Here is a 19,105-nt window from a genome sequence, read left to right as displayed (position 1 = left end):
TATCTGACCTTGATCAACATCATATATTTATAGACCTAGGATGTTATTATATCTTATCTAACCTTGATCAACATCAGATATTTATAGACCTAGGATATTATCATATCTTATCTGACCTTGATCAACATCATATATTTATAGACCTAGGATGTTATTATATCTTATCTAACCTTGATCAACATCAGATATTTATAGACCTAGGATGTTCTTATATCTTATCTAACCTTGATCAACATCAGATATTTATAGACCTAGGATGTTCTTATATCTTATCTAACCTTGATCAACATCAGATATCTGTAGACCTAGGATGTTATTATATCTTATCTGACCTTGATCAACATCAGATATCTGTAGACCTAGGATGTTATTATATCTTATCTAACCTTGATCAACATCAGATATTTATAGACCTAGGATGTTATCATATCTTATCTGACCTTGATCAACATCATATATTTATAGACCTAGGATGTCATTATATCTTATCTAACCTTGATCAACATCAGATATTTATAGACCTAGGATGTTCTAATATCTTATCTAACCTTGATCAACATCAGATATTTATAGACCTAGGATGTTATCATATCTTATCTAACCTTGATCAACATCAGATATTTATAGACCTAGGATGTTCTAATATCTTATCTAACCTTGATCAACATCAGATATTTATAGACCTAGGATGTTCTAATATCTTATCTAACCTTGATCAACATCAGATATTTATAGACCTAGGATGTTATCATATCTTATCTAACCTTGATCAACATCAGATATTTATAGACCTAGGATGTTATCATATCTTATCTAACCTTGATCAACATCAGATATTTATAGACCTAGGATGTTCTAATATCTTATCTAACCTTGATCAACATCAGATATCTGTAGACCTAGGATGTTCTAATGTCCTTGAACTGACCTTGATCAACATCAGATATAACAGATAATTATGAGAGGAAATTAATATTACTTAAGTCTCTAATACTTTAAACAATAGCAGATGAGCAGATACAATCTAGTCTAAGCTAATTATTGTTAAAGGTTTTATAATCATATTTTATATATCTGCACTTAGTGTTTATCAGCTGACGATTTCCTTTCTGGTTGATTCACAATTTATTACAACCTGTGTTCAGTTACATGATTATATGTTTTTTTTACTGAAAGGATAAGAAATCAATGATATTGATGGTAAATGTAGTGTCCATTTCTTGGTGACAATATAGGTATATAACAATACTAGACCTTCAGTCGTGTAATTATCAGTATCAGGAAGTCTATAAAATGTTTATACATGTAATATGTACATACATAGCTCATTGTCAAGTAGCCTGACCACCAGTGTGCAAGGTCAAATGTTTGTAGCCATGATATAGAAGTGTTTACTTTTTAATGAATTCAGATTAAAAACTATTTTTCCAGCTCGAATATATATTGTAGATGTACATGTATATACAATTGGACACATATACATTTGTATATACTTAGTCTATGTACCAAGGTATTATATATCAAGTACATGATAAATTGATTTGAAGGAAATTAACAGTTTACATACAAATCTTGGTACTAAATTTATTTTTGTTCCTTTCAATTTTTTTGCTTGATCATGGTTGTAGTTTTGTTATGTTGTTGCATAAGACAAAGTCACAAATGGAGACTATGTTACAGATGTTATATATACTTTTCCGAAGGCAACGATGTCAATATTTCACAGCTTTGTGTTTATAGACTCATGCTCAAATAGTACAAGTCCATCTTTTACCAAACTTGTAGAGGCATATAACTCAACAAAGTTATAATATTGTTCATAAATGCTCACTCTAATAGATTTTTAATACTTCTATATACAAAATGGTTTAAGTGGAGAAAGCAAAACAATTTTTATCCATAATACTGGTATTGAAATAAGTTACTATGATTGAAATCTTCTATAGATATTTTTGTTTTAACAATTGACATTATAATGTTAGATAAAGATGGGCAAAGAACTGTCAGAGATATTTCTGTGAATGCTCCATGTAACCTTGTGGTTCAGTCTATGTTTGACTTCAATAGTATGGTCTTCCCATCTTCTGAAGCAATACTTTTATGTTGGAACAGACAGGGGCTTGTTTAAGTTGTGTATTATTAGGTTGTAACAAGGCAATTATAGGCTGTCTGTATGCTACTGCATCTGGTTAGTGTAAACATGTCTAGAAGTTGGACAGTATTGAATTCCTACAATCTGCTCCTTTAGTTGCTGGAAATTTTTCAATCTCGTTCTCCAAAATCTATAGGAAACTTTCACAGTGTGAACTTTAACTGAGGGAATTTAATTAGGTAAATGGATTATCTGAACCTGTTAGAGATTGAAAACATATAGAAAAGTAACAGCTCAGTATTTTTTTGGTATTGTCAATTTTCAATCTATCAGGGACTCTCACCTCAGTCACTTGCTCTAAATAATGCAGTGGTACTGTCATTTAACAGGTTTATGTAAAGTTCTTTTATCTGAATTAGCTTTTCGATGAAAATCAGATTCCAAAACTCTTTTCTCCCTATGCCTTAATTCATTTTTATTCAGAGATGTTCACCATTAAATTCGGCAGGTAACTTGGTTCTAAATTATCAAATACAAGCATGTTCGACACAAGTGAGTTTTACTGTATGTACAATGCAAATAAGAAATTATTCTGAAGGCAGAAAATCATGTGTTCTCAACGACTCAAACAGGCAGTGAAAATATATACAATGTATATGCAAATTTATTGTATAGTTCCTTTTTAGAAATGTTTAGTGTACAATTAATCTACTATTCAAAGGTACTGATATTTCTGAGTCGTATGTTAGCATGTCAACAGTCTATGCATTCTCTTTCTGATTAGTTATGTTATGATGCAATGTGCTTAGGGCACTGATTAAGTTGTAAGGCTAGGTGCCATAAAACTATTTCCTTATTTAGGAATTATGCCTTAATTTGAGAAATTATTTGAGAATATTACAATAACTGTTATTAGGTGAGAAAGCTCTTCCTCATAATGTCAATTAAAGGGGAGACAACTTCAATAAAGTTTACTTAATATGGAAATCAATTTTTCTGATTTAAAACTTATTAGGGAAATAAATAATGAGAAAATGATTATTCAAAATACTTCAACAAATCAATATATTATATATAGTCGATTAATTTTGTTATTCTAACTTTACAGTAGATTGTCTGTTCTAATTAAGCGTTTGGTCCCCAAGTACGTTTATCTGCAGACATATCAGTATCATATTATATCAAGAATAAATTATTCTTGAATACATACAATTAATTAATTGAATATATCAGTATATTGTGTTTGGTTGTAGGATTGAAAATAAAAAATCCGCATCACAAATGACTGCATCTTCACATTTGTAAATTTTATTTCAAAAGTTTGCTAAAAAAAATGATATCCTTTGATAATCATAACTTATGCTGCATTGATTCTGTTTTATCATGTACAATTATGAAACTTTTTTAGGAATTATCAAGTTGTCTCTGGCTATGAACTTTATAGGCATTAACACTTGTTTAGCAAAAGGAGATTGCTTAATAGAAACAGACATTTAAAAAAAAGTTGAAAAATGATTATGCTTATTGGAATATTAATAATAATATAAACATCAAAAGGTTGCACTGCTGAACATAGACTTATCAATGTTTAACTCTCAAATTTGAATGTTAATCAACAAAATGAAAGAGGAAAACTTTGACATATAAGGGGCGTAAAAATTTTACAAAAATTACCCCAGGGCAGGTATTGTTGCTTCTTCATGACTAATAAAGCTCAAAATCCACCTCAAAAGTGATATTCTTCCTTGGGATTTAGCTGAAACATTGGTAGCCATAAATATACCTTCAATATTGTAATGATAGAACACCATTTCCTCTTATAATCATTTCAAGATAACATATACGGTATGATGTATAGTGATGCTAAATATTAATGATAACTTTAAATGACTTGGTCACCATTGTTAAATCCTGTGGTTTAGATATTGAGCAGTGTAAATACCTGGTAGGCCTAGTGACATTGATCAGCTGATTAATGCCCGAGGCTTTTAACACAGACATTTAATCCACTTAGTCACTGCCCATCTGTTACATGGTTCAGACAGAAACAGACGATTCTCAAATCCAAAACACAATGCCACCAAATTAATCTTGTTTAATTTCTAATTATTGTTTATGGGCTACACTTTCAATTGATATTGTCCATAATGCAGAGTTAATTTCCTGAGATCCAACTTGTTATTTGCCAACCTACAACTCTGTAATTCTTCACTGGAATGGTACTACAGTTCACCATTTTTTCCCCAGAAAGAGTAATTCTTTTAAATTGTAGTATTTTGACAGTTTCTAGCTTTTGAATAGTATTTTAATGACTAATTGGTAAAATGAAAATATGAATAGAAAATAATCTGACATAAAATGATAACAACAGATAATAATTATACAGGCGCCCTTCCTAAACTAGACACATTCCTTGTTAGACTCTGTCTGAGATCAGTACATTTGGTTTTTGGTGACTTGTGTCTGAGATCAGTACATTTGGTATTTTTGTGACAGATGCAGGGATTCCTGAGTTGCAGGATCTTTTAAAGATTTCAGCCAGACAGCTGTCTAGTTAATATTTAAAAAAAAGAAAATCATTAAAATTTCATTTAATTAGGATACGGATCGGTTGGAAAGTGGCGAATGGAGAGCTGGTAAATGTAAATTCTCCTCTGAAACTAAGCAATGGATATCGCTCATATTCACCTGGTAGCATCCTCTTAGGTAGGGATTAAAAATTGTACAAATGTTGGGGCTGACCCTCCTGGGGGCTGAGGGGCGGGGCTAAAAGGGGCCAGTTTGGCTAAATTGATATAAACAACTTCTCCTCTGAAACTAAGCAATGGATATCGCTCATATTCGCCTGGTAGCATCCCCTTGGGGTAGGGATTTAAAATTGTACAAATGTTGGGACTGACCCCCCAGGGGGGCTGAGGGGTGGGGCCAAACAGTAAATTTGGGTAAATTGATATAAACAACTTCTTCTCTGGAACTAAGCAATGGATATCGCTCATATTCGCCTGGTAGCATCCCCTTGGGGTAGGGATTCAAAATTGTACAAATGTTGGGGCTGACCCCCCGGGGGGCTGAGGGGCGGGGCCAAACGGGGTCAATTTGGCTAAATTGATATAAACAACTTCTTCTCTGAAACTAAGCAATGGATATCACTCATATTCGCTTGGTAGCATTTCCTTGGGGTAGGGATTCAAAATAGTACAAATGTTGGGGCTGACCCCCCCCCGGGGCGCTGAGAGGCGGGGCCAAACGGGGTCAATTTGGCTAAATTGATATAAACAACTTCTTCTCTGAAACTAAGCAATGCATACATATATCGCTCATATTCGCCTGGTAGCATCCCCTTGGGGTAGGGATTCAAAATTGTACAAATGTTGGGGCTGACCCCCCGGGGCGCTGAGGGGCGGGGCCAAACGGGGTCAATTTGGCTAAATTGATATAAACAACTTCTTCTCTGAAACTAAGCAATGGATATCGCTCATATTCGCTTGGTAGCATCCCCTTGGGGTAGGATTCAAAATAGTACAAATGTTTGGGCTGACCCCCCCGGGGCGCTGAGGGGCGGGGCCAAACGGGGTCAATTTGGCTAAATTGACATTTTTAGAATTTCAATAAAAGCAATGTTCATGTACACATATAAAATGCTTATGATATATTGACATAGCAATACCAGTGACAAATATACTTAAGCATCATTCTTGTTTCATATTTCATGAAACCAGGTGAGCGATACAGGCCCTCTGGGCCTCTTTTTTTTTTTTTTTTTTTCTTATTGTGAAAAAATACAGTCAAAAATAACACTGCTGTATACTTATGCTATGATTGATATAAGCAATATTGTAATTTCTCACCAAGCCTGATTTCAGACTACCAAAACCCTTCATATCTTAATCCTAAATATCAATAGTATCAATAGTTAAAGCTATATATATAGGTACCATTTATAGAGAAGTGGCCGCGGTGGCCGAGTGGTTAAGGTGTCCCGACACTTTAACGCTAGCCTTCCACCTCTGGGTTGCGAGTTCGAAACCTACGTGGGGCAGTTGCCAGGTCGGTGGTTTTTCTCAGGGACCTGTAGTACTCCGGCTTTCCTTCACCACCAAACCTGGCACGTCCTTAAATGACCCTGGCTGTTAATAGGACGTTAAACAAAAACAAACCAAACCATTTATACAGTTGTGTGATATGGTTTGGTTTGTTTGGTTTATTTTGTTTAATGTCCTATTATATATCTGTGCCTGGTTTTGGAGGTGGAGGAAAGTCGGAGTACCGGAGAAAAACCACCGGCCTACATTCAGTATAGTACCTGGCAACTGCCACACATGGGTTTCGAGCTCACAACCCAGAGGTGGAGGAGATAGTGATAAAGTGTCAGGACACCTTAACCACTTGGCCACCGCGGCCGCTGGCCCTTCATGAATTACAGCACAGTGATATACTACTTGAACTTAATAATATAACTGTTTTATGTTGACAGCAAAAAGTGAATATAACGTCTTCAGATCAAGTTTAAAATCAGTAGGGGAACAGGATGATTGTGGAATGTTCTGAATACATAATTCCAGATGTGTGGTACTCTGGGAAACATCCGAAACTTGGACATAAACTGCACCTGTGTGAGAGTGTCATGTGATAATTAGGCATGTGCATCTCCTCAGACGTTGTCAAGTGTAGAGTTGTGCGAGGTGTAAGTCACCTGGGATAAAAACTTTTACTCCTATTGATGTTCCTGTCCCTATAGTTGTTATGATGATGGATGAAAACAGCAAGGGTTCCACAAATTCCTCGCTTTAGTACTCTCTTACTATACATCATCTACACAGCCTTATATTGTTTTAGCTTGCAAGCCTATAATAGCCTGTGGGCCCTTAATATACAATACAATCTTTACCCCAGTCTCTCCATCCTTATCATTGTCCTGACAATCTTTATCCCAATCTCTCTCTCCATCCTTATCATTGTCCTGACAATCTTTATCCCATTCTCTCCATCCTTATCATTGTCCTGACAATCTTTATCCCATTCTCTCTCTCCATCCTTATCATTGTCCTGACAATCTTTATCCCAGTCTCTCCATCCTTATCATTGTCCTGACAATCTTTATCCCAGTCTCTCCATCCTTATCATTGTCCTGACAATCTTTATCCCAGTCTCTCCATCCTTATCATTGTCCTGACAATCTTTATCCCAGTCTCTCCATCCTTATCATTGTCCTGACAATCTTTATCCCAATCTCTCTCTCCATCCTTATCATTGTCCTGACAATCTTTATCCAATCTCTCTCTCCATCCTTATCATTATCCTGACCAATACTACCTTTTAAATTTATAATATTCTGCCCTGTATTTCATATTGACCCTTGTTGTATATGTCCATGTATCTCTCCACCCTTCCCTCTCTATAAAACCCTCTCTTCCCTTTGTCTCCACCCATTCATTGTTAAAGCTTTGTGATCCCCTATCGTGGTAGTTTTGTGATTATTTCCACTGACAGTTTACCACCATTAGTCACCTCCCTGGTGTGACTATAACACAACTTTTATATTCCTCATTAAGGTCAGATTTGCAACACAATTAGAACAATTATTCACATTCCCCCCAATAAAGCTTTCGGCTACCTGCTGAATTTGTCTCTGTAGTCTGTACAGGGGATCAATATTCCAATTCAATATTGATATGGAAATAAGTTTTCAGAAAAAGATTGGTTCACTAATCTACCAGAATGAAATCTGCTAAATGGGTGATAAAAGCTGTGACAACCATATCAGTAGTCTCAGTTGCTCCATTAACATTGCCACAAATAATTTCACTTAATGAGCAATTTTCTGGTTACCAGGAGACTGACTGAGTACATGTTTGTGTATAACGAGAGGTTTGATAAAATGTGTGTGAAACAGTATAGGGAGTTGTGTTTCTGTCAAACAAGTTACTAGGTGTGTGTGTGTGGGGGGGGGGGGGGGGGGGGGGGGGGGGGGGGGGGGGGGGCTAGTCTTTTAGTCATTTAGTCATTTACTTGTAAAAGAGGTTACAAGGGACCCAGCTAGTCATTTATTAGTTCATCTGGCCCGAAGAATGGCGTCGTCCACCTAAATACACTGTGCATAAACTTTTACTTTCATATCACTTCTCCTCCTTAACACCAAAGCGGATTTCAACCAAATTTGGTGTAAAACATCATTTGGGGAGGGCAATCGTAATTTACATAAAAATGAGGCTGGTTTGACTCATGGGGACAGAGGGATGGGTCCCAAAAAGGGGAACTTGGCTGAAATTTTCCTTTAAAACTCTACTCCTTAATGCCTTAATGGATCCATTTGTTTTGAAACATCATTAGGAAAGGGCAAATTATAATTTGTATAAATGGGGCTAATTTGACCCCTTTAGTTTGAGGGGCTATGGTCCCAAAATAAGAATTTAGCTGAAATTTCCCTTTATAACGCAACTCCTCCTTAATGCTTCCATGGATTATAACCAGATTTGGTCTAAAACATCATAGTTTATTTAAATGTTGCTGGTTTGACACCTTGGGATGGAGGGGGAATGTCCCTGCTGTAAGTCTTTGTCTGATGACTGTTTAAGCCCATGGGCCTCATGTTCATTTACTCCTCACACAAGTCACTAATGACCCAGTTCATTTACTCCTCACACAAGTCACTAATGACCCAGTTCATTTACTCCTCACACAAGTCACTAATGACCCAGTTCATTTACTCCTCACACAAGTCACTAATGACCCAGTTCATTTACTCCTCACACAAGTCACTAATGACCCAGTTCATTTACTCCTTACACAAGTCACTAATGACCAAGTTCATTTACTCCTCACACAAGTCACTAATGACCCAGTTCATTTACTCCTCACACAAGTCACTAATGACCCAGTTCATTTACTCCTCACACAAGTCACTAATGACCCAGTTCATTTACTCCTCAATCAAGTCACTAATGACCCAGTTCATTTACTCCTCACACAGGTCACTAATGACCCAGTTCATTTACTCCTCACACAGGTCACTAATGACCCAGTTCATTTACTCCTCACACAAGTCACTAATGACCCAGTTCATTTACTCCTCACACAAGTCACTAATGACCCAGTTCATTTACTCCTCACACAAGTCACTAATGACCCAGTTCATTTACTCCTCACACAGGTCACTAATGACCCAGTTCATTTACTCCTCACACAAGTCACTAATGACCCAGTTTGTCATTTAGTCATTAAACTGCCATAAATGTTACTAGGGACCTAACTTGTCTTTTAGCCATCTCACACTGACCCCAACAACAAACCTCTACCATCTCACACTGACCCCAACAACAAACCTCTACCACCTCACACTGACCCCAACAACAAACCTCTACCATCTCACACTGACCCCAACAACAAACCTCTACCACCTCACACTGACCCCAACAACAAACCTCTACCATCTCACACTGACCCCAACAACAAACCTCTACCACCTCACACTGACCCCAACAACAAACCTCTACCATCTCACACTGACCCCAACAACAAACCTCTACCATCTCACACTGACCCCAACAACAAACCTCTATCATCTCACACTGACCCCAACAACAAACCTCTACCATCTCACACTGACCCCAACAACAAACCTCTACCACCTCACACTGACCCCAGCAACAAACCTCTACCACCTCACACTGATCCCAACAACAAACCTCTACCACCTCACACTGACCCCAGCAACAAACCTCTACCATCTCACACTGACCCCAACAACAAACCTCTACCATCTCACACTGACCCCAACAACAAACCTCTACCATCTCACACTGACCCCAACAACAAACCTCTACCATCTCACACTGATCCCAACAACAAACCTCTATCATCTCACACTGACCCCAACAACAAACCTCTATCATCTCACACTGACCCCAACAACAAACCTCTACCATCTCACACTGACCCCAACAACAAATCTCTACCATCTCACACTGACCCCAACAACAAACCTCTACCATCTCACATTGACCCCAACAACAAACCTCTACCATCTCACACTGACCCCAACAACAAACCTCTACCATCTCACACAGATCCCAACAACAAACCTCTACCACCTCACACTGACCCCAACAACAAACCTCTATCATATCACACTGACCCCAACAACAAACCTCTACCATCTCACACTGACCCCAACAACAAATCTCTACCATCTCACACTGACCCCAGCAACAAACCTCTACCATCTCACACTGACCCCAACAACAAACCTCTACCATCTCACACTGACCCCAACAACAAACCTCTACCATCTCACACTGACCCCAACAACAAACCTCTACCATCTCACACTGACCCCAACAACAAACCTCTACCATCTCACACTGACCCCAACAACAAACCTCTACCACCTCACACTGACCCCAACAACAAACCTCTTTCATCTCACACTGACCCCAACAACAAACCTCTACCACCTCACACTGACCCCAGCAACAAACCTCTACCACCTCACACTGATCCCAGCAGCAAACCTCTACCATCTCACACTGACCCCAGCGGCAATCTTCTTTCATCTGGCACACTGATCCCTGCAGTAAACTGCTACAATGTTCTTAAAATGTCGCGCAAGCAAGTGAGAAACATGTGTAAAAATGTCTCCATTTTTTACAACATTTTTTTTGATAAATCCAGTTGAAAAATTGAATTTAGTGGAAAAGGTCTGTAAAACTTTGAGCAAAGGTTTTTTATGTCAAAACTATTAAGACTTATTTTAAAGAAAACATAGAACAAAGGTTTTTATGTCAAACAATTCAGACTTAAATATTTAAAAGAAAACAGCTTGAATAACAAATGTTCTTTTAGAAATGTATAGCTAATGCAATGTGATCATGTGATTGTGAATTAATTCCATTATCCAAACCTAGAAGTTAACATTTGAGTCATGATTTTGATAAAGAAATGCCAGCTCACCATCGTTGTGTGAGAGTGTGGGAGAATAGGTCCAATGTGGACTTAATATAATTGAAGGAGAACTGGTGATCATGTAACCTAATGTTGAGTTCACCAGTCCACATCTGTTCCCCTCCATAACCTAGGAGGGCTACAGGAAATCCCCTTGTAGTAAACACAATGAGATCTCAAGGAGCTGTGGAATGGATTTTGGTGTGGTAACCATTCTACATGTTTGATGGAACAATAGACTGATGGAACAATAGACTGATGGAACAATATACTTAGAGCCTGTAATTCCTTGGGTAACTCTGCTTAGTGAGCAACAAAACACTGACATGGAGACTGAGATTACTTATCTATTAATTAGTTTATAGTACAAAACAATTAATTCTAGCTCGTTACTATCAGGTGTAGTGTTAACTGAACCCATCCAACCTACATCTCTCCATGGGTTACAGTATAACAGGTATAACAGGCTATAATCACTGATCAGGCTACCCTCACATCTCTACCAATAACCAAGTCTGAGTGGAGGCCAGGAATACCACTTTTGTTTCCAGAAACACCATAAAGAGATCTCTCCACCAGGATTTCTGATTATTTACCACATGCACATTACTGCACTATGATGGGGGAGTGAGGTGATAATTGAGAGTCGTCATTCCTTAATTATTGGGAACCTAGCTCATTCTTCCTGTAACCAATTTCCAAGTATCTTAACAGAGCACACACGAGACATTAGAGGGAAGATTTAGACAAACTAAATATCAAAGAGCACTGTTTTACTTGTTAGGACATTAAAGAAATGTGTTGAAACACTGTACATAGTGTAGTTTGGAAACTACAATGTCAGAAGCAGAGTTCAATTAAGACTTTGTCTTTAAGGTGTTAAAAAGAAGTTGTTTTTGTTTTGAACTTGTGACAATTGCATTAACAGCTTTAAAAGCTACATTCAAGGTCAAAATTGATGCAATTTGTTTTCAATGCTTTAAAGTACTTCAGATCAATAAAAGTGTTTTCAGAAAAACAAAGGAACAAGTAAACAATTGATAATTTTTTTTCTATCTTTTTGATATGATGATATTGCTTCATTCATTTAGATAATCTGAGTCACTTCAGTGAGAATGCCTTTTAAATTCACTGTCTTGGTGAAAAAGGCATCACCAGGTATTCAATTCATTACTTAAGTGTACTTGTGCTTCTGTGAGATTAAAAAGATAAATTGCATGTATATTTTCCTTATACATACCAGTCAGTAAAAATATATTTCAACCACACCTGTTTCCAATTTTCAAATTATATGAAAAGCTTTTTCATGTCATTTCAGCACTTTCCAATTACTTGTTTTAATAGAATTTCCCTGAACTACATGTAGCTAGAGCCAGATTCTTGGCCCCTGTATGTTTAACACTTATCATCCAACATAAACTGGCTTTCACTGATGACTCGGAATTGTTCAATATGAAAAGTAAACAGGATACAGTTCAAAATTATGGCCAGGCTGTATACTTTCAAAATGATGAGGAATAACAGCAAAAATATGAAGGTGTTTTCTTAAGCCTTATTAATATTAGATGGTTGGTTATTCAAACTGCTCTACATCCATGGTCCGTCGTCGGTCTATAAACAATCTTAGTTATCGCAAATTCTAGTGAAGTACTTCAATAAAGCTTAAAGGATATCCTTAAACTTTGAATTAAGGTTTCCCTTGATTCCCTTAAGTTTTAAAAGAAAATTTGGAGACTGACAACAGTAAAAGTAATAAAAAAAACTAAGAGCAGTATGTAAACTGTATATATATATATAATTAGCTGTAATGTTAAATTTCCTCATCTTTAACTTGTAGTGAAAAGATAATAGGAAAATAACATCTGTTGGGCTCCAAGTAATTCAGACTCAGAAACCAGAGCAATATAGATGTGTATAGCTTACCACTAAGCCACTTTTTATTGAGCTAGCTGTGCAAATGGTTAAATGGAAGACATAGCTAACATGGAAAACATTATCTATTGAACTTTGAGAAATGTAAACACCACCTGTATGGTGTACAGTGTGGTAATTAATATCTGAAATTTGATGAAAGTTTACTCATCTATAAATTCGGGATAAGATTTATTTTGGTGCGTGATAATAACCTCTCCAAATATCTACTTAAAATTGGAACCATGTCAAATCATACTTATATATGATAATTTATCTTGAAGAAGAACACTGCACCATCTGACTTCAAATCCTCCCAAGTTTTTTTAACATTTATTGAAGTTCATACTGCACACCCAACTGATAATTAACTGATAACAAGTTTTACAACTGTACTCAGCAGTGATATACAAAATATGTTTGAAAGATGAGAACTAAACATTCTAGACTTTATAAATTAAATTATCCATTTCTTATTCTGTCTGATAGCTATAGCCTCCTGATTACATACAGATCTATACAAAAGTATTCCTGTATAATATCAATGTGGATCATTACTCATTATCTGACAAACGTTTGGGAACTGCTGTGAATTTTGTTTCTATTGATTTTCAAATTTGCTTTTAAGAATATGACTTCCTTGATATCTGTCCAAAATAAAACTCTGGACTGATTATAAGCATTAATTCTGGTTGTCAAGGATTCATCTGGAAAATTTACTAACTGATCTTTAATTCTTCTGAGGAACCTTCTCCCTGCCAAGGCTACTGCATACACACCCCCACTATCCCCCACCCTCCCTACACCCTCACCCACTATCCTCCACCCTCCCCTACACTCCCACCCTCACCCACCATTCCCTACCCTCCCCTACACCCCCACCCTCACCATCATTTCCCTACCCTCCCCTACACTCCCACCCTCACCCATCATTCCCTACCCTCCCCTGCACCCCACCCTCACCCATCATTCCCTACCCTCCCCTACACCCCCACCCTCACCATCATTTCCCTACCCTCCCCTACACTCCCACCCTCACCCATCATTCCCTACCCTCCCCTGCACCCCACCCTCACCCATCATTCCCTAACCTCCCCTACACCCCCACCCTCACCATCATTCCCTACCCTCCCCTACACCCCCACCCTCACCATCATTCCCTACCCTCCCCTGCACCCCACCCTCACCATCATTCCCTACCCTCCCCTACACCCCCACCCTCACCATCATTCCCTACCCTCCCCTACACTCCCACCCTCACCATCATTCCCTACCCTCCCCTGCACCCAACCCTCACCATCATTCCCTACCTTCCCCTGCACCCCACCCTCACCCATCATTCCCTACCCTCCCCTACACCCCCACCCTCACCATCATTCCCTACCCTCCCCTGCACCCCACCCTCACCCATCATTCCCTACCCTCCCCTACACCCCCACCCTCACCATCATTCCCTACCTTCCCCTGCACCCCACCCTCACCCATCATTCCCTACCCTCCCCTACACCCCCACCCTCACCATCATTCCCTCCCCTCCCCTGCACCCCACCCTCACCCATCATTCCCTACCCTCCCCTACACCCCCACCCTCACCATCATTCCCTCCCCTCCCCTGCACCCCACCCTCACCCATCATTCCCTACCCTCCCCTACACCCCCACCCTCACCATCATTCCCTCCCCTCCCCTGCACCCCACCCTCACCCATCATTCCCTACCCTCCCCTACACCCCCACCCTCACCATCATTCCCTACCTTCCCCTGCACCCCACCCTCACCCATCATTCCCTACCCTCCCCTACACCCCCACCCTCACCATCATTCCCTCCCCTCCCCTGCACCCCACCCTCACCCATCATTCCCTACCCTCCCCTACACTCCCACCCTCACCATCATTCCCTACCCTCCCCTGCACCCCACCCTCACCATCATTCCCTACCCTCCCCTGCACCCCACCCTCCCCCACTATCTGCCCACTATCCCCCACCCTCCCCTACACAGGGTTAGGGTTAGGGTACATAATATAACCCTGTGACATTTTTCAGTGATGAGGTTGTGTTTGGCATTCATGTCTTTGACATTTTAATGTGGTTGCACTCTAATGTTAGTGTAACTTTCACTTTTATAATATAATCTAGAATTATAACCAATTAAATTTTATTGCTGTGTTTTTGTCACAATAAAAAAAAATCAGTGATTGTTACTAAACAATAATTTGTTTTTGTCTTCCACAGTATACACACTCCAGTTACAAGCACCCAAACCAAGACGGATTATTTGTCAGTACGAGGTGAGTTGTCATTATGATGTAAGTTGTCAGTATGAGATGATTTTTCAATATTAGGTGAGTTGGTAGTTTGAGGTGAGTTGTCATTATACTGGAAGTTGTCAGTTTGAGGTGAGTTGTCAGTATGAGGTGTTGTCAGTATGAGGTGAGTTGTCAGTATGAGGTGAGTTGTCAGTTTGAGGTGAGCTGTCAGTATGAGGTGAGCTGTCAGTATGAGGTGAGTTGTCAGTTTGAGGTGAGTTGTCAGTATGAGGTGAGCTGTCAGTATGAGGTGAGTTGTCAGTTTGAGGTGAGTTGTCAGTATGAGGTGAGTTGTCAGTTTGAGGTGAGCTGTCAGTATGAGGTGAGCTGTCAGTATGAGGTGAGCTGTCAGTATGAGGTGAGTTGTCAGTATGACGTTAGTTGTCAGTATGAGGTGAGCTGTCAGTATGAGGTGAGTTGTCAGTATGAGGTGAGTTGTCAGTATGAGGTGAGCTGTCAGTATGAGGTGAGCTGTCAGTTTGAGGTGAGTTGTCAGTATGAGGTGAGTTGTCAGTTTGAGGTGAGCTGTCAGGTGAGTTGTCAGTATGAGGTGAGCTGTCAGTTTGAGGTGAGTTGTCAGTATGAGGTGAGTTGTCAGTATGAGGAGAGTTGTCAGTATGAGGTGAGCTGTCAGTTTGAGGTGAGTTGTCAGTATGAGGTGAGTTGTCAGTTTGAGGTGAGTTGTCAGTATGAGGTGAGTTGTCAGTATGAAGTGAGTTGTCAGTTTGAGGTGAGTTGTCAGTATGAAGTGAGTTGTCAGTATGAGGTGAGTTGTCAGTATGAGGTGAGTTGTCAGTATGAGGTGAGTTGTCAGTTTGAGGTGAGCTGTCAGTATGAGGTGAGCTGTCAGTATGAGGTGAGTTGTCAGTATGAGGTGAGTTGTCAGTATGAGGTGAGTTGTCAGTATGAGGTGAGTTGTCAGTTTGAGGTGAGCTGTCAGTATGAGGTGAGCTGTCAGTATGAGGTGAGTTGTCAGTATGAGGTGAGTTGTCAGTATGAGGTGAGTTGTCAGTATGAGGTGAGCTGTCAGTATGAGGTGAGTTGTCAGTATGAGGTGAGTTGTCAGTATGAGATGAGTTGTCAGTACAATGTAAATAGTACAGTCATTTAATGAAGGAAATATATCACTTTTTACCTGGGTTTATAGGGATCAATCACAACATATGATGAGGCCAGATTCATAATTAAGTCGACCAGCTTGTCCTGTTTTATGGTTTCTGGACTAATAAACTGATGAACCGTATCACCTGTTCCCTATAGTTATCTGGACCAGAGGGCTTAGTGACTTATCTGTTCCCTCAAGGTATCTGGACCAGAGGGCTTAGTGACTTATCTGTTCCCTATAGGTGTCTGGACCAGAGGGCTTAGTGACCTATCTGTTCCCTATAGGTATCTGGACCAGAGGGCTTAGTGACCTATCTGTTCCCTATAGCTTTCTGGACCAGAGGGCTTAGTGACCTATCTGTTTCCTATAGGTATCTGGACCAGAGGGCTTAGTGACCTATCTGATCCCTATAGGTATCTGGACCAGAGGGCTTAGTGACCTATCTGTTCCCTATATGTATCTGGACCAGAGGGCTTAGTGACCTATCTGTTCCCTATAGCTTTCTGGACCAGAGGGCTTAGTGACCCATCTGTTCCCTCAAGGTATCTGGACCAGAGGGCTTAGTGACCTATCTGTTCCCTATAGCTTTCTGGACCAGAGGGCTTAGTGACCTATCTGTTCCCTATAGGTATCTGGACCAGAGGGCTTAGTGACCTATTTGTTCCCTCAAGGTATCTGGACCAGAGGGCTTAGTGACCTATCTGTTCCCTCTAGGTGTCTGGACCAGAGGGCTTAGTGACCTATCTGTTCCCTATAGTTATCTGGACCAGAGGGCCTAGTGACTTATCTGTTCCCTCAAGGTATCTGGACCAGAGGGCTTAGTGACCCATCTGTTCCCTATAGGTATCTGGACCAGAGGGCTTAGTGACCTATCTGTTCCCTATAGGTATCTGGACCAGAGGGCTTAGTGACCCATCTGTTCCCTATAGGTATCTGGACCAGAGGGCTAGTGACCTAACCACCACTGATGGCATTGGCTCTATATCTTCTTACTTAATATTTATGATATTAAAACCAACACATTTTATTTCAAACCAATTTATTCAAAAACTTGGTCAAATTTTAGAAAGTTATCTTTCAGATCTATAGTTTCAGAAGTTCATTGAGTTATCCTAAAATTTTTGCTGTCATATCTATCATATTTGAACAAAAAGGAATCTATTTCAAATGTTTTCACGTCTATTTTGAATTCTTTCCTGTTGACATTTAACAAAAAGTCAGTGTGTCCTTGTAGTTAATGAGGTGACATTTGGGAAATCCAAGTGTCAGGTTTTGTCAGGAAATACAGGATTCGGGTAGAATTAATTTAATGCAATTTCCTTGCGTGTAACACTGAGTAGAAAAAAATATTTTTTTGTAAACATTGTGGTCTTGTCATCTTTAAAGCACACAAATACGGGTCTAAGAAATTCAGAAGGAGATTTATATATTGATTAAAATGATGTGGTTTCCAATGGCTTCTGTCTTCTTAAGATTACTGTAATCAATACAGCAGGTTTTGTGAAAAGATCTAAGCCTAAGTAATGTACCCAACTCATATCAGGAAGGATATTTATTACATGTTTTGGTGAAGGTGCTACAAAGTTATTCAAATGAATGACCTTGACCTACATTCAAGTTTACAGGGGTCCAATGTGCTGAAATCTTGAAACAACTTCTTCTCAATAACCAAGAGGCCCAGAAACCTGATATTGGGGCAATAGTATGCTTGAATGATTAACTTTAAGAGCTAAACTGTTGATTCAATCCGAAAACCCTAGGCTTTTCTTATATTTGAAAATAGTGGTAATGCGGTCTATTGCATGTTGTATAGAAGGGCTGTCGAGTTTGTTCAAATGAATGACCTTGACATTCATTTATTGTCGCAGGAGTCAACTACCGGTATGCTAATTCTTAATAAGAGACCCAGAAACATGATATTTTGCCTGTGGTATGCTTGGGTGAAAGGCTAACAAGTTTGCTCAAATGAATGACCTTGATCTTTTTCAAGGTCACTGGGGTTGAAAGTGCTAAAATCTATAAACACAGACTGCTCAAGAACCAAAAGACCCAGAGACCTGATATTGAGTGTGTAGTATGCTAGGATAAAACTTTAAGGTTTAAAATTTATTTAAATCAGTTACCTAATTAGGCTATGCTTATATTTGAATATAGTTTTAATCATCTTAGCATCTGCATAAATGACCTAGATCAATTTCAAAGATGCATTAGAAGCAGATGAGTCATACAGGTCCATTAAGCCTCTTATTGGAACAGCTTGAATTACAGTGGAGAATCAATACTTATATTTACATAATTAAACTTTTGTCTGAATGTTTTATGGATCACTGCTTATCATCAATTTCAGGTACCAAACAAACCACAGTTTTATGGAAAAGAGTAAGTATAAAATATCCTGTTTTTATCAATTCAAGACAAAATTGCTTAAAGACATTATTCATAATTATAAATGTTGGTATGGCCTTAATCATACCCTGGGCCACACATCAGGGAGGCATTTATTGTGTCTCATATACAAATATATAGTTGTGCTTTACCGAAAATGTTGAAATATATTCAGTAAATGTTTTCATAATTAATGCATGCGATTTGAGGAATGCATAACACTAGTGTGAAGACTAAATGAACCTGAGCTTTGCGAATCGTGAAGACTAAATGAACCTGAGCTTTGCGAATCGTGAAGACCTGAGCTTTGCGAATCAACTCCAGGTAAATTTACATCAGTAAACAAAAATTGTGCAGGTGATTCG

The 19,105-nt window shown here is 38.9% G+C and overlaps 2 protein-coding genes across 3 annotated transcripts in view; one reads left to right on the top strand and one right to left on the bottom strand.

Annotated features, from left to right (window-relative positions):
- LOC117322537 (N-chimaerin-like) overlaps window positions 1-19,105 on the top strand; it is a 94,395-nt gene that overhangs the window by 49,288 nt on the left and 26,002 nt on the right. For both annotated transcript variants that reach the window (XM_033877509.1, XM_033877508.1), the window contains 2 exons: window positions 15,177-15,232; window positions 18,703-18,734. In XM_033877509.1, coding sequence (XP_033733400.1) covers window positions 15,177-15,232; window positions 18,703-18,734 — 88 coding nt within the window. The remainder of the gene's footprint in view (window positions 1-15,176; window positions 15,233-18,702; window positions 18,735-19,105) is intronic.
- Window positions 9,221-10,593, bottom strand: LOC117322541 (tenascin-like). Its single transcript, XM_033877532.1, has 2 exons — window positions 10,570-10,593; window positions 9,221-10,503 (listed from the first exon to the last, which is right to left on the bottom strand). The coding sequence occupies exon 2, from the start codon at window positions 10,444-10,446 to the stop codon at window positions 9,310-9,312; it is 1,137 nt and encodes a 378-aa protein (XP_033733423.1). The 5' UTR covers window positions 10,447-10,503; window positions 10,570-10,593; the 3' UTR covers window positions 9,221-9,309.

This window comes from Pecten maximus, chromosome 2 (assembly GCF_902652985.1).
Source record: "Pecten maximus chromosome 2, xPecMax1.1, whole genome shotgun sequence".
Lineage (NCBI taxonomy): Eukaryota > Metazoa > Mollusca > Bivalvia > Pectinida > Pectinidae > Pecten > Pecten maximus.
Note: the sequence above shows the minus strand (reverse complement) of the source record. Positions and strands in the feature narration are given on the sequence as shown.

Excerpts from the sequence above, each read along its gene's own strand:
- LOC117322541 (XM_033877532.1), bottom strand. The coding sequence starts at position 10,446 with ATGGTAGAGGTTTGTTGTTGGGGTCAGTGTGAGATGGTAGAGGTTTGT.